The 21,462-nt window shown below is 42.7% G+C and overlaps 1 protein-coding gene across 2 annotated transcripts in view; it reads right to left on the reverse strand.

Annotated features, from left to right (window-relative positions):
- Positions 1 to 21,462, reverse strand: part of dock8 (dedicator of cytokinesis 8) — a 40,976-nt gene that overhangs the window by 11,953 nt on the left and 7,561 nt on the right. The window contains exons 1-35 of one of the 2 annotated variants that reach the window (XM_037259759.1): positions 20,688 to 20,710; positions 19,027 to 19,202; positions 18,540 to 18,611; positions 18,068 to 18,176; positions 15,511 to 15,720; positions 14,996 to 15,081; positions 14,495 to 14,561; positions 12,686 to 12,835; positions 12,427 to 12,507; positions 12,192 to 12,351; positions 11,983 to 12,119; positions 11,476 to 11,569; positions 11,212 to 11,374; positions 10,474 to 10,591; positions 10,166 to 10,236; positions 9,809 to 9,953; positions 9,616 to 9,717; positions 9,423 to 9,518; positions 8,886 to 9,120; positions 8,644 to 8,805; positions 8,326 to 8,504; positions 7,816 to 7,908; positions 6,987 to 7,082; positions 5,602 to 5,748; positions 5,412 to 5,525; positions 4,660 to 4,815; positions 4,436 to 4,575; positions 4,190 to 4,353; positions 3,651 to 3,802; positions 2,289 to 2,471; positions 2,077 to 2,203; positions 1,574 to 1,661; positions 1,402 to 1,498; positions 761 to 895; positions 502 to 654 (exon numbers count right to left, since the gene is read on the reverse strand). In XM_037259759.1, the coding sequence (XP_037115654.1) occupies positions 502 to 654; positions 761 to 895; positions 1,402 to 1,498; positions 1,574 to 1,661; positions 2,077 to 2,203; positions 2,289 to 2,471; positions 3,651 to 3,802; positions 4,190 to 4,353; positions 4,436 to 4,575; positions 4,660 to 4,815; positions 5,412 to 5,525; positions 5,602 to 5,748; positions 6,987 to 7,082; positions 7,816 to 7,908; positions 8,326 to 8,504; positions 8,644 to 8,805; positions 8,886 to 9,120; positions 9,423 to 9,518; positions 9,616 to 9,717; positions 9,809 to 9,953; positions 10,166 to 10,236; positions 10,474 to 10,591; positions 11,212 to 11,374; positions 11,476 to 11,569; positions 11,983 to 12,119; positions 12,192 to 12,351; positions 12,427 to 12,507; positions 12,686 to 12,835; positions 14,495 to 14,561; positions 14,996 to 15,081; positions 15,511 to 15,720; positions 18,068 to 18,176; positions 18,540 to 18,611; positions 19,027 to 19,154 (4,410 nt within the window). In that variant the 5' untranslated portion in view covers positions 19,155 to 19,202; positions 20,688 to 20,710. Of the gene's footprint in view, positions 1 to 501; positions 655 to 760; positions 896 to 1,401; positions 1,499 to 1,573; positions 1,662 to 2,076; positions 2,204 to 2,288; positions 2,472 to 3,650; positions 3,803 to 4,189; positions 4,354 to 4,435; positions 4,576 to 4,659; positions 4,816 to 5,411; positions 5,526 to 5,601; positions 5,749 to 6,986; positions 7,083 to 7,815; positions 7,909 to 8,325; positions 8,505 to 8,643; positions 8,806 to 8,885; positions 9,121 to 9,422; positions 9,519 to 9,615; positions 9,718 to 9,808; positions 9,954 to 10,165; positions 10,237 to 10,473; positions 10,592 to 11,211; positions 11,375 to 11,475; positions 11,570 to 11,982; positions 12,120 to 12,191; positions 12,352 to 12,426; positions 12,508 to 12,685; positions 12,836 to 14,494; positions 14,562 to 14,995; positions 15,082 to 15,510; positions 15,721 to 18,067; positions 18,177 to 18,539; positions 18,612 to 19,026; positions 19,203 to 20,687; positions 20,711 to 21,462 lie in introns of those variants that run through there. The other variant, XM_037259758.1, reaches the window with a different exon arrangement.

Below are 21,462 nucleotides of genomic sequence, written 5' to 3' on the forward strand. Positions count from 1 at the left end.
ACTGATGATCTGGCAGTGACTGACTATTGACTCATAAAAACTATTCTATCTATGACATTGTTAATCAAAACTAAAAATGGATCTCATTACATAGCGCAGCAATGTTGTGACCCGGGAGTATCTACATTTCAATACACACACAGGAACCCAGTGTGTGTGTGTGTGTCATCATTTAAAGAGTGGTAAGTGTGGGGGAGGCAGACAGTGACACATCACTCTGCTCTCTATTCACCCGCACATACTTTACCAGAAACCTTTTTTCTACCAAGAGCTGAGAATAGAAATGGGAACGACATAAAAGCGGGATAAAATGTGCATGTGTGTGTGTGTGACAAAAGCAGACATATCATGAGCCATTCCCTTCTCTTCGGTGCACTTCAATCCAATTCCTTCAGGTTAGATAAGGACTAAAAGGTCACCCGCCATTTACTTTGGTCTGCGGCCGGTGGCCCAGATAACGTTGAGTGAGTGATCACAGGATGTTGACGTGTGTGCGCTTACGCTGGCATTGCTGTAGCTGTATCTCATGATGAGGTAGAGGGTGGCACACGCCTGGCTCCGGTTCTCATCCACCGGGCTGCTGCAGTACTGAAGGACCTTCTGGCACAGGTCCGCACATTGCTCAGCCTCTTCTTCAAAGAGCAGCTCGCCAAACTGCAATGAAAGAAATTGAGGACTATAATGCCATTTGCAGAATAATATAGTCAACCCCAGTTCAACAAAGGAGAAGGAGTGCATGACTAATAATCCTGTGGGGTACCTTAACAACAAGTGCCCTGAGTGTGCCGAAGGTGTGTGTGAGGAAGGTGGTGCTCTGGTTGCAGGTGAGCGAGTGGAGTAACACCTTCAACAGACCACCCACCACGCTGTCCTTAAAGTCCGCCAGTGGCACCGCCTGCATGGAGGACACAAGCAAAATCAAATTAGATGCGTCCACACCTTGAGTGGCTTAACAATGTTTTAAAAACTCCTCAAATCCACTTTGCAAGGATATTCACCAGAAATTTCCCACTTCTCCAAGACCTTATACCTTGCAAGCTAAGTCCTTCTTTAGTCTGAGAGTACACTATCAAAGATAGCTGATGTATTTTTTTTCCAAAGTGCTTTCACCAATAAAGTGTAGAAAGACTCATTTTGATCTGACATTGCCAAGGCTTGCATGTGTGTGGGCGGTTTATTTAGACACGTGAATGCAGCCAATTCAAACTGCTTGGTCGAAATTCTCACAAGATGACTGCGAATATTCTCATTCATCTGGGTCTTCCCACAGGACTGAATATAAAGCAACTGATGTTCACGTTAACGTGAAGCAAGCAATTCAATGACCTGAGTAAAAGGAACTCAATTCAATCAAGTGATTGTGATAACACACAATCCTCCACTTAGAGTGCTCATCCTGACCTGCGCGATGGTTTCCAGCAGGTCCAAAACGATGAGGTTTGCCTCTGTGGCCAGATTTCCACTGATCAGAGCCTCCTGGTCCAACTCCGCCTTGGTCCTGGTGCAAGGTAAGATGATGAAGACTCAGAATTGAATGAGTGGCGTATGTTTGGAGAAATGAAACTAGACATACTTATCATGTCTGTCGTTGGTCTGTCTCCACTGGGTTTGATCTTTTCTCCAGCGCAGGTTCTCTCTGTGACCTATGGATCGGTCCATCCCTGAAAAACGAAAAAAATAAGAACATCAGAAAGTAAACTATGTAGTTATGATGCCCAGTTAAAAATGAGATCTGTGGTCACCAACCACTTAATTAGGTACACCTAATCGAAAGAGACAACAACTATGATAACAGGTGCAGTAGGCCCCATCTTATATTGCAATATTTAAAGATTACAAATAGGTCAACATTTCAATGGTTCTATCTGTTTTTAAATAACTAGACTAGACTAGTAAACTCTGGAATATTCCGGAATTTATGAGCAAATGTCAAATTTAGATTAAAATGAAATAACGAGATAGTACTTTTGGCCATGTTGACATGACAACGTCCGTTACGAACAGAGAAGGTCTTTAAGGTCTAAAATGGCGAAAAATGTGCTTCCTGGCGGCAAAGTCCCTCAAAGTGCGCGTTACCTCCGACTCGCTTCATCATCTCCCCGCGGGCTCCCATCCCTCTCAGCAGGGCTTCTTCCAGCTGGAGCTTAGCCTGCAGGGATTTCTGTAAAGCTTGTGTGCTCACTTTATCGCTGCTCTGATGAGCCTGGACACACACACAAATACAAATAATGGAGAGTTATTGACCAACAAGGCCTATGAAAGGACTCCATGCCGCCAAGCAAACTGACCTGGTACTCAAAACAGGACACGCAGATTGTGAGGAGCTCCAGCAGCTTGTTGAGCTGCGAGGGGGGCATGTCCACAGTCCAGCGTTGGATAAGACCCCGGTCGGCGTTCTTCATCACCCATAGGAAGCAAATCAGCAGGTGGCGGCTTGTGTCCGCCGCCAGGGTGGCTACCGACTTCCCCTGCTGTGTTAAAGAGTGAGACGCTTGTCAGAAGTCAGGCAAAGGCTTATTTGAAACTACCAATAAATCCTGGAGATCACCACAATACATTGCCTGGCCTTGATTACTCTTACTGTTATATTTTTGCAAAAAGATCCCTGACATCCCAAACTGAAATAAAAAATAAAAAAAAACTATAACAAAACACAATGCAGCAATTAAAATTAAATATACTTAAAAACATGGCAGATAAACTTAGTTCTCAATGAGGAGCTGAAAGTAGAAATGAAAAGAATGAACGCGGTGAACAAAGAAACCAACAAGAGCACTTCAAGCAGAATTCATTACTGATGTTACAGGTGACTGGAGCCTATCCTAGCTGACTCTAGGGTACACCCTGGATCGGTCACCAGCCACAATTCAAGAATTCATGAATGCACCATTAACACCCAAATGTCCTGCTCTCACGGGAGACCCTGATGCAGCATGCACACACGTTGCAAGGATGGTCGACTACCTCTTTTCCTCATCTAACGGACGTGAAAATCTACTGCAGACTAATTCACCTTCATTCTCCTGATGATGAATTACGACGCGAGAGGTCTACTGCTGCTTCACTTGTGTGGCAGCTCTTGATAAATGTGGCCATTATCGCCCCAGTGCTTTTGGGTGTCCCGCATCGTGGTGGGACCCAGCCCAGCTTTTTCCCTAACAAACATTCTCAGCTTTGACACAAAAACGCTGCTGTGAAAATATCAATGAGGTGAGGAAAAAAAGCCAAAAAAAAAAAAAAAAAACATTGATCGAAGCGGCTGAAGTACATCAGCTGCCATGTTTGAAACTATGATGAATATCAAGCCGAGGGCTGCGTTGTGTGAAAGTCACTTTTCCCGCTGCAGTGGTGTTTCATGCAAAAAAACAAACAAAAAAAAAAAGCATTCTGGGGTCACTAGAATGCATCTCTTTTGAGGTGACTGTGGAGTTTGATAGGTAGATACTACAAATGATGGATGTGTTTTTTCAGATATGACGACCAGCTTATCAGCATTGCATATAAACCATTTTTGCGCGTGTATGTGCGTGCGAGTGGCTTTGACAGCTAATCAATCTACCTCAGTGAACTTCACATATTTGGCACAACACACACGCAACCCAAATACATATACACTTCTAAAAACAGCCTGATAGTTGACAGTTTTTTACCATGGATGCCATGGAAACAAGAACGCTCCTCCCCAGTGTGTTGAAGGGGTTCCCGGCGATCGCCATGGCAACAGATTGATTGATGGGCGGCACGCTGTCAAGGTCGTCCTCAGGTCCGCCACTTTTGTTCTTTGCGCCGCGTGTGTCTGACACTGGAGACAGGCACACGGACTAACTTGCAAGGCTCACAACACCTACACATACTGTACAGTAGCTTACAAAAGAGAGCACACCTCAAATATGTCTAATTTGATTGGGCAAAACTCAAGAAATTATACCTGCTTATAATAGGAAGTAGCCATTAAATTGACTGTTCCCTTACTGGTCAGTAAAAGTATAATATGGCTCCTCATGGTAAAACCATCTGAGAAGAACATGTGTTGCTCTTTAAAATGATGGCATTTAGGGGTGTGCTCACTTTTGTTGCTAGAGGGTCAGTTATGATTGACTGTGTGTTGAGTTATTTTCAGCACACAGTTATACAAGATGCACACTGTCTATCGAACATTTAGTATTTTAGTTTTTGGCATAATACATACCTGTAAAATCCAGGTAGTTGGTGGAGTCAATGATGATGCCCACCAGGGGCAAGTAGAGGGCGGCCATCTTGGCTCTGACCTCGCTCTTGATACAGCGATGGTCTAGATCGTGAGAGCACAGCAGGCTGAAGATAGCGTTGATGGCCTTCCTCTGAACCTTTCCCCTAAAGTCAAACAACCAGTTACTCAAGATAGTGAGGTTAACATTTAGTATTTCATGAAATATTGTTCCTCCTTTTTCCATACCCTTCAGATTCCATGTCGAGGGCTGCGTTGAGCTCGGTGAGCAGCAGGCCGGTGAGGTAGTGCTGCTGCTTGAACTCCTGAGAGAGCTCAAACAGGCCCAGGATCCTTTGCTGCTCTTGGAAACTACAAGAACCGGAGCTCTATATGGCGACACAACACAGTACACGCGTGTTGTGTTCACACTCATTCCACGCAAATTACCAGTACATCGGACAACGACGGACCTGTGAGGAAATGGACGGGCATGGAGAGGCAGGAGCTGAGGCTGGACTGCTGAAAAACAGGCTGAGGTTGAGGTAGTGCTCGTGACTGCAAAGGATTCGCAGAAACTCCAGACGCATGCTGATGAGTGTTGGCATCGAAACACTTTTGGCGGACATCTGGACCAGAAAGAAAAGAGCACACTTAAGAACGACACTGACGTGGAGGATAAGTCGCTGTGGGGTTTGACCTTGTGTCCATGCGCCATATAGTGAATGAAGAGCACAACTCCACAAGTTAAAATACTTTTTTCATACATACAAAAATACAACACATTTTCTTTCATGGCGTTCATTTTGTTTCCACATACTCTAGGCTCTGCTCATGCAATTAGGAGCCACTCCACTACCGGTCGTCATAGTAACAAAATCCATATACTCAACATTGGCCCAGTAGTAGCTGGGTGGGTATACAGTTTCTCACTTGCACAAGACAAAGAGGTGAATTACAGCAAGTGTAATAGCAAAGTAAAAGTAATATAGTCTGCTATAACTCTTGATCCTCGACTTATTTTAGCGAACACAAAAAGCACGTCCGTCACCCAAAAAAAATAAATATTACAGCTACTAGCAAACTCCATGAAAAATGCAAAGGCTAGTGTTGGGTTTCTGGTCAGACACTTGTATTAATATTAACTCAATCGAATCTCCTGAACGTGATAATGCTGCTTTAACATCATGCAGGTGTACCTAATGTAGCGTCTACTGAGCTGTACCTGATTACAGTAGTTTTTCACCAACAAGAAGACGAAGCCCCGGTCCATGAGAGACAGCAAGTCGTAGAGGAAGAAGGCCAGGCTGATGTTAACTTTCTCTGCTTGCTCCACCTCCTGGAACAGACATCAACAAAGTGCAATCGGCGAAGGGTCTCACTTACGCTGAGCTAAAGAGGCAACAATGCCCTACCTTCTGTTGCTTGACCAGGATGGTCCCGATCTCAGCTGTGACCACGGAGACGATGGTGGTGATGTCATCTTTAAAGCGGTCGGAGAAGCGGCTCCTCCGCGGTACGTTTTGATCCAGCTGGGACACGTGCTGGGCCATGCTTTTCACCTGTTTGGAAGAAATTAGGGAAAATATACAGGAATTGATCCCAATCAAGCGGCTTTTTGAATGCATTGTAATTTGCAGGTTGACCAAAGCACATTTAGGGAGTACTCATACTTGGCTGTTGGAACCATGCTGAAACCCACTTGACACCTAAACTTCAGAACTGACGAGTGAAGTGCTCCTCCAAGTGTGGTACTACTCGTGCCTAAGTGCCGCTCTGTTGTGTTTAAATAGCTTGTAATCTTGAAGAAGTGTTTATTTGTAATTAGTGTCATTAGCGTACATGTTTAGCACATGAATAGTATTAACTAGCGTACTAGCCTAACACTAATTAGCACAATCTGACATAACATCATCACACATGGGCAAACAAATATAGGCACTAGCAGAACACAGAGGATGAAGTCATTAAAACACTCTTTCTGGCATTATTATACAAATGGTGGGCAATTCTGCACAAGCAGACGACACAGGCAATTAGTGCCAATGGGAGAGAAGAAAAAAAGACTTTCAGTTTCACTTTTTACATTCCCCAAAGTGCAATCAACAAACATCAACAAAACAGGACATCTCAAACCCACAAGCTAAACTACTATATCAAAAAATTGAACCTAGCAACAACATGAAGATTGCACCAGAACTAATATTAGTTCCCGCAAATAACGGTGGACGAGTTAAAAATATATTTATTTTTAATCAGTGAATGCCTAATGCCTCATGTACTATACAAATGGAATACAAAACAGAAAACAACTACAAATAATCAGGAGAGTCTGGAAAAAAATCCACCTCTTGCATGGCCACGCAAATGCACAAGTGTCAGTCAGGTGAACAGGTAATTGTCACCTCATACATTAGAAATAACACAATGGGCAGAAGAAAAAAAAAAAGCCTATTGTCAATTTTCTTTTAAGCTGATCCAAAAAAAACCCTTATCTGAACTCCGCCAAGGTAAAAGTATAAAAATGCATAGTATACAGCCTGCATTTGATTCATCCTTCAAGTGAGGTCAGTGCAGGACAAGTATGACTAAGTGAGATTAATGGAGAGGTTGAGAATAAATGTGAGTAATGATATGCCTCAGTAAAAACAAAGGGAGCGAAAGGGGCGAGAGAGAGAGGGAATGGGACAGAAGAGAGAGTCATGGTCAAATGATGTGATACACAACACATCAACATCTCTCAATTTTTTTTCTCTAATGTGCCAGTCAAAAGGCGGCATTGTATATTAAATCTACTGACCAGCAGCTCAAAGAAGAACCAGGCATATTTGTAAGCGTTCTCCCTGCACACTCCTGTGCTGACCACCATTTGCAGGGCCAGCTCCTCGTGAAATTGCTGCAAGACACAAAAACACAGCGCATGTATAGAAATCGATTATTTTTGTTACCAAGTGGGACGCTGGTAAAAGAGAAAAAACTTATACCACACTGACACCTTGTGGATTCACAAAATGCTGGTTTGTTCTTATGGTATGATAACTATAGTGAACCAAAAACAGTGTGCAATGGATGTATTTTCTGCTCACGTTGCAAACAAATGGCTGGCTAAATCTGGTATAATTTACTACATATATGGTTTGATTTAGGGTCTCTTGCGCTTTTACTGTTTGCTATTAGCATTTTTTTTTTTTTTTTAAACGGTTTACTTGTTTGTACAGCAAACTTAATTGTTAGAAGGGCAACATAAAAAATGCATTCAAAATATAATAATAATAATAATATAGTAAGATAAAATAACTTGAAGCTCTTTTTATACAAAGACTACTGTTAATAATAGTAATTATTACCCTCATTGTAAAATACTGTTCCATTTTTTTCCTTTGTTAAAAATCTGAAAATGAAGCAGTAGTAGTTGTGTTAAAAAAAAATCTGTATTCTTTAAAGGGGATGCCTAATGGACATTGGGAAAAATATGTCACAGTAAAACAACTAAAGTCTGTACTATACATAGGGTAAGCGTGTTTTGGATCTAATTACAGTTAAATTGTTCATTTTTGGAGAAGATATTAAGTCAAAAAGTTTTCATATGAAACGTAAGTAACCATAGTGACGCTCCCCCCTGCTTGTACCTTCCTGCTGGAGGGCCTGATGCTTCCTGTTGCATTCTGATGGCTGTTTGTGTCCAAAACAGTTGACATGCGATTGCCTGGAACGTTGTGGCCCTGCAGACAAAAACACATACACACGTTCCATCACAATGAGCATGATGGATGTCCTCATTAGAACTGCTGTCTGCCAGCCTATTACAATAGCTAATGTACTGGAGGAGTAGGAATCAAATGACTTGAGTGATTGTGAGTGCGAGTTTGTGAAGAGGCATGGTGGGTGATCATGTAGAAAAAGTGTGAATGTACCTGCGCAGCGGTTCAGAATTTTCTTTTTGCGGACCTGAGAGGTCAGGACTCCAATCATGTCATAGTCAGGTAACCAATTTTAGGATTTGCTCGGATAAAACTTACGGAGGACTTGACTTGAAAGTGCATAAACAGCTATGACATTAACTTCAACCATCACTATAAAGGCCATAAAACATGTGTATGACTTGCACAAATGTGACTCACACCCAACCTCCAGCATACCTTGGCAGCCAAGATGAGCTTGATTTCGGCATCCTCGGCCGATGAATGCGGCACGGGGATGTCGGGGTTGCTGCTGCTGCGGATCCTGGACTGCAGAAGCGTGTTGCCCACCGTGGTCGCGGAGGCTCGGCCCATCGTGCTGTACCGGCTCTCTGTGGACGGCAACACACCACCTGTTCCTGTTTGCGGCCAAACACAGATTTGCATGAGCTCAGCTTTAGAGTGGACACTCCCTGTACCTGTACTCCACATTCCCAAAACATCATTAAGACAAAGACATTTAGCTTCACACAGAAGTGCATATTTATCAGTGCATACCATTTGGAATGTCTCGAGGGGGGTCAGGTAGACGAAACACCCAGTAAAGGTAGGTCGCCAGTAGGCTGTTTCGACCCTGCTGGTCCTTGGTCAGCTCCTGACTGTTATGCAGACTGTTGACAATGCACACCACCGACTCGAAGGCGATCTGGGCCAGGTTGGCTGAAATGGGTTTTTTTTTTATACGTCATGACATATCTACTGGACGCATTGAGGTCAGCGACATCATCAACTCAACTCACCGGTCTGGCCGCCAATGAGCATGGGCTGCATGATGAGCGTGAAGAGATTGTCCAGCACCAGGTGTAAGAAGAGCACTAGTGGCTCCAGGCTGGACGACGCCAGGGAGATGATGCTGAGCTTCAGCTCGTGCTCCAGTTTGTTCTCAGGAATCTTCTCCTCGCGAACGCGCAGTGGGAACGTAGCGCCACCCTCCAGCGCGTGACACAAGGTAAAAAAGCGCTCCAAGTGGTTGTCCTGGTGGGTAAAGCAAAAGAGTGGGGAAATTGTAGCTACAGTGCGCATTTAGAGGTTATTTTTGTTCACATCCTTTGTTGTTGATTTTTTATATACTGAGAAATTACTGAGAAATGTGTTGTAGAAAATGAAATATATGAAGAGCACATATTTTGTTTTCACTTTTTGTCCATGTTTAAATGAGCATTTTTGCCATACATCTAGTTAAGAAGTGTGTGGTCCTATGTGACCCCCCCCCCCCCCCCCACAAGCACCGATGAAAATTTCCCGACGACTGCTCTAAACCATGAACTGCAACTGACCTGAGTGTGCACAGACGACACAGCTTGGACCTCCAGATTGAACAATCCCTTGTGACTTTCCATCCACTTGACTGGGATGGTCTGAGAAGAAAGTTTCTGCACAGCAAACAACATCAAAAGATAGCAAACTCTTACGTGTACTTCTACACGATTAAAAAAGTGGATGCTGAGAAGTATTTTTACACATGTTTACCTCAGCAGTGTGTAGCGAGTAATTAGGAGGTAATCGCTCCAAGGCAATGGGCAAGCAGAACTGACCCGTGTGCAGTCTCTCATTAATCCATATGGGCAGCCACTATATGAGGAGGTGAGCACAACAAAACAGAGTTAGCTCAGATTTAACAAAAAAATTAATAAACAAACTGAATGATGTTTGTGAGTCTTACAGAGTAGCCAATGAGCGTTTCACAGCTGTTGCACTGGTTCTGCTTCTGCTGGCAGCTGATGTGGTAAAAGGTGAAGAGCAAGTGGTGTCGCTCCGTCAGACGGGCGGGAAGGGCCAGCTTCACTTCCTCGTAGAAATCCGGCGATCTGCCCAAAAATGACTGTCAGAGGGCAGGGCTCCTGACCGCTCCTAAATGGTGGCATTTTGCTTTCTGCGACCACTGAATGCCTTTCATCCGGTTTAATCACATTGGAACTTATTTAAACAAACATTTTAAACTCACTGTATTTCAACACGTTTAACAAAAAAGATGTGATGGTAAGTAAACATCATGATGGAGTTATATTAATGTACTTGCTTGTTATGGTAGGTAACAGGTGTGTAAACTTCCCGCACAAATTCAGACCCACTGGATTTGCCGAAAATGACCTGAGGGGACACACAAACACCCAAAATTAAATTAAATTACTGAACAGTATATTTTCATTATTATTGATAAATATCAATCAATGGAAACTGTGGCAGAGGTTAGCATCGGAACCCAAGTGTTTTGTTGAAGGAGGTACAACTATGCGAACATTACATACTAGTATTATAAACTATTGAAGGACGAGTCAGAAAGATACATCTTTTTTTTTTCTGCTGAGAGTTTGCATCTGTACTCACAGGTAGAGCGCAGCTGGGGTCCTCGCCACTCATAAACTGGATTTTGATGCTGATGTTTCGCGCAGACGTCAGCCTGTTGACAAAGTTCAGCCTCTGGGGATAAATAAAGAGCAAGTTCCTGCAGAATGCAAAGCAAAACAAAAGGTGATGTATTTCAGGTTTCAACCGCTAGATGGCAATAGTGATACGCAATGAGCAATTTAGCTTTTTACACAAAATTATAACATCTTGAACTCAGTGATAGGAAGTCATCATCGAAGACATTGTCAGAGCATCCATGCATGTTTTTGTTTTTGCAATTAGAGTATAGGGTGTGCCAAAAATTTGACATAAATGACAAGCAACAAATCAAGCTCCTATATGCAGAGTTTTTTGAGGCTTCTCGAGACTGAGAGTCCCTCCAGAGCAAGAGAAGTTCAGCTCTCTGAGTCTGGACTGCAAATGAACTGGCTAATTATCGATTTCATACTTGATAGGTAAACTAATTGTACACAAATTAACTTTCCATAATGTCCCTTTCAAATTACAAATGCAGCATAATGAAGAAAACAAGCAGCGTGACCTCTAATGAGTGCGACATGACTGTTGCTTGAGGCATGTTCGAGGAATAAATACTGTTTCTGTTTAGACAAGGAGACGTGTTTGAACCTTGGGCTATTTTCTTTTCCTCCTTACATATTTGTATTTCATATTTGAGCATTTTGCACAAACGCTTCCAAGGCTTTCACAGCGGCTCACCTGTAAACGTTATGAGGGACGTAAACTTCACTGGAGGGGAACTCCAGCACTTCTTTGACGTGCCGAATGTTCTTCTCAGCCACAGGAATCAGGGGGATGAGCTCGGTGGACAAACAAGCCTGAGGTAAGTCGTGCAGTGGAGTCATGTCCAGCTTTATGCAGCCTGAAGACAACAAGACATCAATGTGACTAACAGTGACTATTTTCACCCACCCAAAAAAATAAATAATTAATATTATTTTTCTAAACATGACAAGGGGGCACCTGGTATCGTCTTGATTCGTCTCTGTGGAGTGGATGTTTTTTTAATCTCATACAGGAATTTCAGCAAGTCTTCATCACTCAAACGATCTCCTTCCTGCAACAGGAAATCCAAGAAGTTTCAATACGTAATGCGCTAGACGATTTAAAAATCTGGCCTTACATTGCCAGCCTCATAATGATGAATAGTGGTGAATCACCCAAGATATTTCTCAAGTTGCCTAAGCATCAGCGCTAACGTCACTTTTCAAAGTTGTATGTGGTGGTTGGAGGAGCTTTGTTGCATTCTAAACTACTGATTTCATTTTAAGACAATGGCATGTTTAGCCTTCAAGCTCGATGTCTCCTTCCAGGGTTAAATAGCTTGAACCGTTTTTACAGCAGCTTGACGTGGATGCCAAGCATGGTTTTGTGTTAATGGAATGCATTTGGAAGATTAAAATTTTTGGACAGGACATGATGAATCTCAGTATGACAATAGAGCTGTTTTTTTGCATTTTGAAGCCGGACCTGTTTGAAGATGGTGTTGATGGTGATGGTGGCAGGCTTGAAGGCGGAGATGTTACACGGCTGCTCGTCAAAAGTGCTGAAACGTTCAGAGTTCCTCCTGGGCAGCTGCCCTTTACGATCAATGCTGCTGGATTTCCCTGATGAAGATAAAAATACATCTAGCTCACATGACAAAGGGCAAAAAAGGAGGGAGGGGAGGGTGTGCAGACCTTTTATGCTGTCTGAGTCTGTGACGTCGCGGTCGATGGCTGCGGTGCTGATGATTTCCATAATGTTGACGGTGGCCCAGGCGAAGGGCATGCGGTAGCGACCCAGCCTATGGCAGAAGGCCTCGGCCTGGCCTCGCAGTTTCTCTACCTTGTCCTTGTTCTGGAGGGACACAGGCACGAGTTCTTCAAATGCGACCGACATTCACAAAAATGATATACTGTACTCTTACGTTACCTTTGACAACTCACAATCCCTCAATGTCATGTAAGGCTCGGCGCAGTCGCTAATTTCGCCCTGCTGGAGAACCTTTTCAATCTGGAACACAAAGCACAAAATTCCATAGAAAGAATAAAGTTCAATCAAAGTGACTCAACATGAAAATCCATTGAATCCAGAAGGAAAGCAAAGCTTCTTCTTCTTCTTTCGGCTGCTTCCGTTAGGGGTCGCCAGATAAGTATTCTTTTTAGATGGTACTGTAAGATTCCATGCTCACCTTGATGACCAAATAAATGTCGGGCGAAGGGTAGGTGACGGAGAAGATGGCCGACCGAGCCACCGTGGAGGGATCTACATGAGGAGTGTGCGATCGCAAGAAGCTTTTAAACTGCTCAGAGTTCAGGTCACAGTGGAAGTTCTCAGATATCTGAAAGAAGAGAATGGTCTTGTCTCAACATCAAATGAGAGTGCAGAGAGTGTCCAAAGATTTGGAGTCTTCAATGAATTTAACATTAGGACTGGTTGATACATATTTATATTGTACATTTTGATGCTCAGGGGGGCTCAAGTTTTGAAACGTCTTTGGTATGAGGATAAATAAAGCAAATCTCAGACAGTGGGAAAAATGCTACAAGTGCTGGTGAAGGAAATCAAATTCTAAATATGATTTTCAATTTCCTGAAAAATCTCAGGCCAGATTACCCAGCCATAACTAATTTTATCTTAGCTCCCTGTCGGAAAGAGAAAGGACATTTCTGTATTGTAATTATGCCCAGATCTTGTGTCAATTTGTACTAAATTTTCATGGTGCTGGATGACTACACACATTGTCCGATGATACCAATCTGAAACTAGAGTAAAGTGAAGCACTCATGTGAAAACGTCTCGCCTGTTTAGCAAGAACATAAACGTCACAAACATGCAATCAAACTTGTGATCTGTGTGCTGCTCATAAAAATCAACAGCGCCAGCAATAATTGCCAAAACGGAGGATTAATACAAGCTGGTTCAATGAGTACACATCCAGCGTAAACCGCCGCAGTATTATCATCACAACCTCAAGCTATGAAGAAAGCCACATGTGCCGGTCATGTGATCCTTGTGATGCTTGGCTTTTCTCCTCACTGGGCTTCTTTCCAACATGGCCGACCACACTTAGCACCGCAGCAGACTTTGCGGTCGGCTCAAAAAAAAGGAGCACCAGATGTCAAATAGTATCCGTGAATCCTGTGACACGCTTGGTTCTGTCACTCTCTGTGTAGATGAAAACCTCATGTTGATAACGGGCCATGTTACAGGAAGCCAAATGCAAGGGGTGTGGTCAAAGAGTCATCATCATCGGTCTTCTGCTAAGCGGAACAAAGGCGTCAAACAAAAGCGCCTTTGTTGTGACCTCATGGTTAATGACAAACATATTTACTTGTGAAAAACTTCAAGTGTCCAAGAAACAATTCTGAACAGCAATATTAGCATTGATGCTATTGCAAACACAACATGATGGGTCCACTAATAAACCCATTTGTTTTCAAGTGCGGCAAAATTTGTACAGTGCTGCACACAAATACGTACATAATGTTATTTTTAGGTCCAGTTATTACAGATCACTGCTTTTGTGCCCGTTATTACCCATCAGCCCAAATCAGAGTCATCAGCATCGGTTCTAAGGCAGTCAGAAGAGGGCGAGGCCACTGGCATAAAACCCCATCACACTATCGCCACTAGCTATTAATCACGAGCTAAATCCTTCCGGCCTCTTCATCCATAAACCCCGCTCCGTTAAATCAATCCTTCAAAAACATGCAAACAAAGTAGCCGGTTGGGAAAAAAAACTGCCCAGCATTAGTAGCAATTGAGGCAAAACATGCTGTAGATTACACTGATCCCTCACCGACTTGAGTGCATGAAAACATGCAGTAAAGCAGGAGGCACATGGCACGCAATAATAAAATCGGGGAGGTGGGAAATAATGAAACAACTCAATATTAAAATAACTGAGCTCGGAGGGGACTGCTTGAGTCCTGAATAAATTAATTAATAGTAAACGCTTGACCTATAAGCTTTTTTTGTTACGAGTGACTTTTCTTACCTTTTTCTTCTCTTTCAGGTCATACAAGGCCATGGTGGCAAATATGGGCTCAATGTCAATCTCAAACCTGGGAAGAAAAGAATCATTCAGAAATGACAAGTGCTGAAACGTGCTGATATGTAATTCACGTTTCGCCTGGTGCTATGCTCGTATCGTATTTCTATTCTACTTCTTCCTATCCCGTGACTTTGTTGTATCTGGAATCACTTTGTAATGTGAAATGTGTGTATGAAGCCAGGAAATACATGCAGTGGGTTATAAGAAGGACACGGTTGTGTTTGCGTATTTGTAAATGCTATAAAGGAGTGAGGAGATGTTGTAAATTAGTGGGGGAGGCGGGGGGGGGCAACTGTCGCCAAGTATGCTGCCTGAAACCACGAATGGACACAACATCCAAGAATGTGCAATGTGTGAGATAAAAAAAAAAAAGCCTTTAAAAAAAATAAAAAAATCGTAATAAAAACATCTGCTGGTGAAGTCATACAGATATTTCCGACATACTTGATGGCCTGGCATCGGATCTGAATGCGGTCTCCAGTGTGTTCTTTGGGGCATTCGGGGAGAGGTCGGATCTCCACCGCATCTTCCTGGAACACAAAAGAAGTCTTACTTTTGGAAACTATGCAAGAAAGCGCAAGAGGAGGAAGGATTGAGTTGCTAAATTAGTGTCTTTACTTTAGTAAAATACTTCTTTATTAGGCAAGAGATCATTTGTTTGGCACAGTTGACAACACAAATTACGACCAGACCTTTGGCCGAGCTTATCAGAATGGCCACTATTTTGCAAATTTTATGCATGTCTTTAATTCCCCGATTGTTCAATGATGTCATTGAAATTGAAATAAGACATTTCAGCTGCACATTTACCTGTTAGACAAATTAGTTTGGTCCCAAACGAAATGATTTAAACATCCCATAGCAAACCGAATACAAATCCCACTGAATCAAACCGCATCAGATGGTTTAAAATATAATATAATAATATAATGTTCTAAAAGTAATGGATGATGCCTCACCTCATCAATGGGCGGGTACAACGCAAAGACCTCAGGGTGTCTGTTTCCCTGCCGGCTCTCCTGGTTAAAGCGGTCTAGTTCCTCAGGACTGCTGAAGGCCAGCAGCCCTGGCACCCTCTGATCTGGAGTCAAACAGCGCAAGTTGAAGTCGGAGGAGGTCAGCGTGCGGCCAGAGTCATCATTCAGCCCCGCTAGAGTTGGAGACTTGACCTGGGCAGATGGTAAAAAGACAGGGTTGAATATTGAAAGAAAGAAAGGCTGGAGGGGAGCTGGTGTCGTTGAATGTGAGAATGGAGAAAACAAGAGGAAACAAAAAACGAGTACTAAAACAACCTGATCAATAAATGTCATTCCAATGTTTTGTGAAGCGTAGAAATCACACTTCAGATTTGAAAAGAAGTCTCTAGTTATTATGTTGTCAAGGACACTAGAAAAAAGCTGACAGGCATCCAGACAGCCCTGACAGTCTTGACAGCCCTGACAGTTTTTTGCCCCCAGACAATGACACAAAGTTGTCTGGTCTGCTCAAGGTATTGAAAGGCTCTCCTCAACATGTGTGCCTAATGCTGTGGTTGCTAAAATGTAATTAAGTCATCAGTATGAAAAAGGAAATCAAACCAAATGTGATACTTTGCAGTGCAATGAAACTGGAGCTGCTTGTCAATAGTATTGATGCATTCTGCAGTTGCGGATGGAGCTTTGAAAAGAAAGACATCCCATTAGTCGGCCGGATTATTCGATTACAGGATGTACAGTTATTGTAGCTTTGTGACATTTAGGTTATGCATATGGAAGGAATCTAGCAAGATCCAAACCAGGTTTTTTGCCTGCACTTGTTTGGCCCAACTCATCACTTTTAGTCAACACAACAGAAGATTTGTATCATAAATGATGTCACTATGTACCAATCATTATTATTGTGGATAACCTTGGTACTGTACTGCATCATACAAAGAGATATTTTTAATATTTTGACTGCCCTGATGGTCATTAGACTTAGTTGCAATTAACCAACTGGAGCATCTGCTCCAAACAAGTTAGAAGTCTCTAGGGCAGGCCATGACATCAGTCAGCTAGAATTACTCCACAGGCATGACCATGCCCCTCTTGTCTTTGAACCTTCCTCCATACTATCCCCTAAGCTGTTCTTGTCTCTTGGACTCCCGTCACACATCAATCCCATATTCCCGCTGTCAAGAACCGTCTGGGCATTGAGGCCACGACAGCAAAACGGACCGTGACGTGCCGAAGGACAATCGCCCCGTTCTTCCCTTCGCTGTCACACTCTATCTGGCATGCAGATCATGGGAAGCTGGCTGCTCCAATAAAGACCTTTTTGGTTTGGGTGATTAAGCGGTGCTGGCATAGACGGAGTGACAGGGCGGGGGAGGGGGGCACTGAGGATGCTGAGGACTCAGATTGGCTGGCGCTGCCGCAAGGCCTAGAGCCCAAGTGTTGGTTCATTTGGGACAAAGGAGGATGGGAACTTGGCACCAAACGCCAGTTGTGGGCCAAGAAAGGGAAATGGGAAGTAATTCAAAGAAGTGAACTCCCTAAAATATGTAGAACCACCAGTCCACCATGTAATACTAATCAGCTAACTTGAGAGTCAAAAGTGTTACACATACATACATGCATGACAGAAAAGCCACTGGTGTATTGTCCACTTTCTACCCTACCCCCTACCCCGTTGTATTGTTGCTTCCCTCTCAAGCCTCAATCAGTATGGACCGCCATGCCGCTCTAACTTCAGGCCTGCTTCCCACCAAACAAACTTAAACCAAAGGCTGCATATTAGGAGTTGTAGAGCCAAACTGTATCAAACAATACGAGAAGTCATGGGATTTAACTATGACCACACAAGATTATGGGAAATAATTTTCTGACAAAAGAGTCATAACACTAAGAGATACAATTTTGTACTTTTATGAGAATAGTTTAAATAATCCAAAAATTAAAACAATAAAGTGGAGTAGAAATATTTAAATAGTTACCCCCGTGCCACCTACGCATCCCCATGGTGGAAACACAAACAAGATTGGGGTTTGATGCTAACCTAGACTTTTTGTCTCGTTCAAGTCCAGCGGGCGTGTGGAGAATTTGAAGTGACTAACGCACTACGAGTGTGACACAACAGCTGAGAGGCAGGTCAGGAGTATTACATAATGATAGAAGAAGGAAATGAATGAGTCAAGGATGGAACTTCTTGCCTGCATGACAGAGGTTATTATCTAAAGCTCAAGTTTCCCCAAGTCTTGTTCCGACAGCTGAGTTTGGACTGCTTGTGGTGACACAACATGAAATATTTACATTTTGCTATACGTGACTCACATCCAAATACAGTACTAATGTTGACTTTCTGGAGTCCCCTACTGCTCTGCAAGTGTGAAAATAAACAATAAAAAGCAAAAGTAAATATTGATATTAGTAGGAGTGGTACCATATTTCTGAAAATGTAAACATATAGAAGAAATTACTTCGTATTTAAAATCACCCTTTTTGCATAGATTTGAACTATTTTCCTCCCTCCTGCAAAAGATTACGCTTTGCATCTTACTGGTGTGTTTTCTTTGAGGGACTTGACGTCAGACTCAAAGGTCTGCTTCTGGAGGAGTTTGTGCAGGCCGGCTCGATCCGAATATGCACTCCAGCCATCGCCTTGGCACCTTTGAGGACGCACAAACACAAGTTAGTGAGTGAGGGATGCACACACTAGAAACAACAAGCATGGTTACCGCTGATACACCTCTGCACTGAGATAACGAGACACATCAAAGTCTTGCACACTAAGATAGTGTCTGTTTTAATGCATCAGATTGGAGGTGTGTATTTATCGGCCTCTCTGATGTGTGTCGTTTCCTTTTTCCAACCTCTCAAGGAACTCAAGTGTCTGCAGAAAAGCTTGCACAATCTGCTTAATCTCCGTTTTTTTTTTCTTCTTCAAATTGAACCCTCCCCCGATTTCATCATTTTAAAAGCTGTGATAATTGGTGAAACTAAAGAGAATGGGACTGGCTGAAAGGCCTGACCTTCTAGACACCACAAGCCAAGGTTGGGTGTAACTCTTGACGCAATCCCTCACATGGGGATCCAACTCCACTCTGCAAAATAGAGACAAGATGGAATGATTACACATTAGCAGAAGAAAAGCTCAGAGGGAGAAACTAAGTAACAAATGACTGGGGACATAAAGATTATACACATACTATTTGCTCAATGCCAGGTTTTTGTGATATCAAAATTTTCCACCAATGTGAGTTACAATCAGCTCAACTCAACTCAAACCATTCCTGATTAAAAAAAAAAAAAAAAATCTTGGGACAATTTTTTTTTAAAACGTTTTTTAAAAACCATTATAAATCCAACACAAGTACAAAAAACACAAAACAAAAATTTTGTGGAAAAAAATTAAACAAATATTTAGTGTGGTTTCCCCTTCCACTGATTGGATTTATCTACCCAGGTAGCTACTAAATAGTTCCTATGGTGATTCACATTTGTGAGGAAGCGACCCACCCATCGTCAGGGACAGGATGCCGGATGGTACGACACTCCTTCTCCACCAGGTCCACCTTTAGGTCATCGTCGGGAAAGTCGCCGAGCTCCTGCATCAGGGCGGAGTCGCCGCTTTGCAGCTGCGACATCAGGAACTCCTCCAGGTCCAAAGGATCCACCGCGTCATACGACTGCGGCTGAGGAACCAAATTGAAAAGTTTAGGACAAACACAACTAAATGCAGTTCTATTTTTCTTCTAAGTCATTTCGGACAACTGTAAGATTCCAAGCAGTGCTGAAAATTAGTCTGGCTTACACTTCAGAACATAAATGTCAGAATTTGAAGCAGAACCTCAAACTAAGTGGCATGTGCGTTAAACACTATCCCACTGTGCTACTCCGTTCAATTTGTTCAATCCGTTCAGTTTGACTGGAACCAGGAGAATACAATAGCAGTAATCAGTAATGGAAAAAAAAATGATTATTCTAAAAGGCTATTTTCTGCTACCTCTTACCTGTCCCGAAAAAAATCAAAACGGAACAAAGAGGCCTGCATTAGACAGATGGTTCTATTTTTAGCTACCAGTACAATTCACAGTCACTCTTTGCCTGAGTGAGCTTGGAACACAGCATCGAAAATCATCCCAAAACACATTGAAGCTACTGTCGGTGGCATTTAAAAGAACACCACAGAAGGTAGGGGAGGCAAGACATAAAAAGCAGGACCCCCCCCCCCCCCCCACACACACACACACACACAAGAGATGGATGCCAGAATGAGCAAGATAATGCCAACACAAAGTTAAAATGATGTTGACTATATCAATACAGTAAACGCTTGATGTCCTCAGCAGACCTCACGAGGCCTCATCTCAGCATGCAATAAAAATATCGTGAGGGTACCACATTTACTTTTCCTTTGGGCTGTTTTCTGCAAGAAGAGGAAGATGAATCTGTGGCTTTAGTAAGTCGTCAGGATCCTCGTAGTGTTGTTACTTGTTATCATAGTCAAGATGGAATCTTGGCGATAGGCTGAAATAAGGTCTACCATTAAATGAAATAAAAATAGAGAGCTAATAGAAAAGTAAGATGATCTCAATCAAATTAACAGTGAGAAGAGAGAAATGACTGCAGGAACATAACCTGATGAGTCACCGCTCAAGAACACTCCATTGCGCGCCAAGCAAATTCCATTTACCTACAGACATGTTGCTGCACATCTGTCCACCCTAAGGCGTGGTTTTTAGCAGCAAATTATATCGCGAGTGGTGAGCATTAATGTTCAAGGGGTAGATCATTAGGAGCAGACGCAACCTCACTGTCTGCATCGTCGCCATCGTGTCTTTCAAGCGTGGCGGCAAACTACAACAAATGAATGCAAATGTATGCATGCCTCTGATCAGTGCATGTTGCTATGTGGAGGCAACACTATATTTTTTTCAATAGTTGATATCTGTGTATTAATCATTTATATTAAAAAAAAAAAAAGTTAAGAACGTTAAGCAAAACTCAGGAAGTCAGTTCCAAAATCTCAATACATAAGATTTTGTAAGATCAAGCAAAGTGTACAGCACAGCACAGCACAAGCAAAATGTGTCATTTCAACAACTGAAGTAGCCTCTAAAAACAATTTTAGCAAGCCCGTCCTGATATGTGCTCATAGAGAAATGCTGCGGACTTACCCTGACGACAACTGAAAAGTGACAGAAAAGGGGAAGCGTGCAAAATGGCGCATGCCGGATGTGAGAAGTGACAGTGTGCACCTACACTGCACGGCGCCCGCTGCTTTTGAATGAAACTAAGCCGTGATGCAGATCCTCTTAAATATTATCCATCCTCATATTCCTAGAAGCTGAAAAGTACAGTGGCTCAAAGATCAACCTTATCAAATAATGCATTTCTTTGGCCAATATAAAGTCTTTAAATTGAGCCTTGAACATAAAATTTCAGACAAACCACAAGGATTAACAGGAAGTAACATCTGCACGTCCTCCTTCCATAAACTACATGCAACTTTTATTTTTAATGTAAGCACCGTGTACCACACTTTTAGGTTCTGATTTGAATTTCAAACAAGAACCCATACCTGCAAACATAGTGAAGACAAACTCTATTGAAAATTGATGGATGAATCTGTTTGCCGTATGAGTTAAAAAAAATGGAAAAAGCCATGGAGGGTATTCTGAAAACAAATAAACAAGGAAACTATCATCCCAGAGATTATGGCATTAAAAATCCCTCTCCCACATCCCAAATCCGTCCATATGAAACATTTGCCCATGTAAGCTGCAAGGTAGGCAGACGCCCATCCAGCCTAGCTCCTGACCCACTTCGCAAGCAGGTTAAGGATTAACCGTGTAGCACGTCGTCGCGAGCTGGAAAAGAGTTGAATGGTGCGAGGCATCCTCCTTCAAGCCTCTCAGTTGACTCGTTCATGCATCTTCACTGGGGAGTGTG

This window comes from Syngnathus acus, chromosome 9 (assembly GCF_901709675.1).
Source record: "Syngnathus acus chromosome 9, fSynAcu1.2, whole genome shotgun sequence".
Classification (NCBI taxonomy): Eukaryota; Metazoa; Chordata; class Actinopteri; order Syngnathiformes; family Syngnathidae; genus Syngnathus; species Syngnathus acus.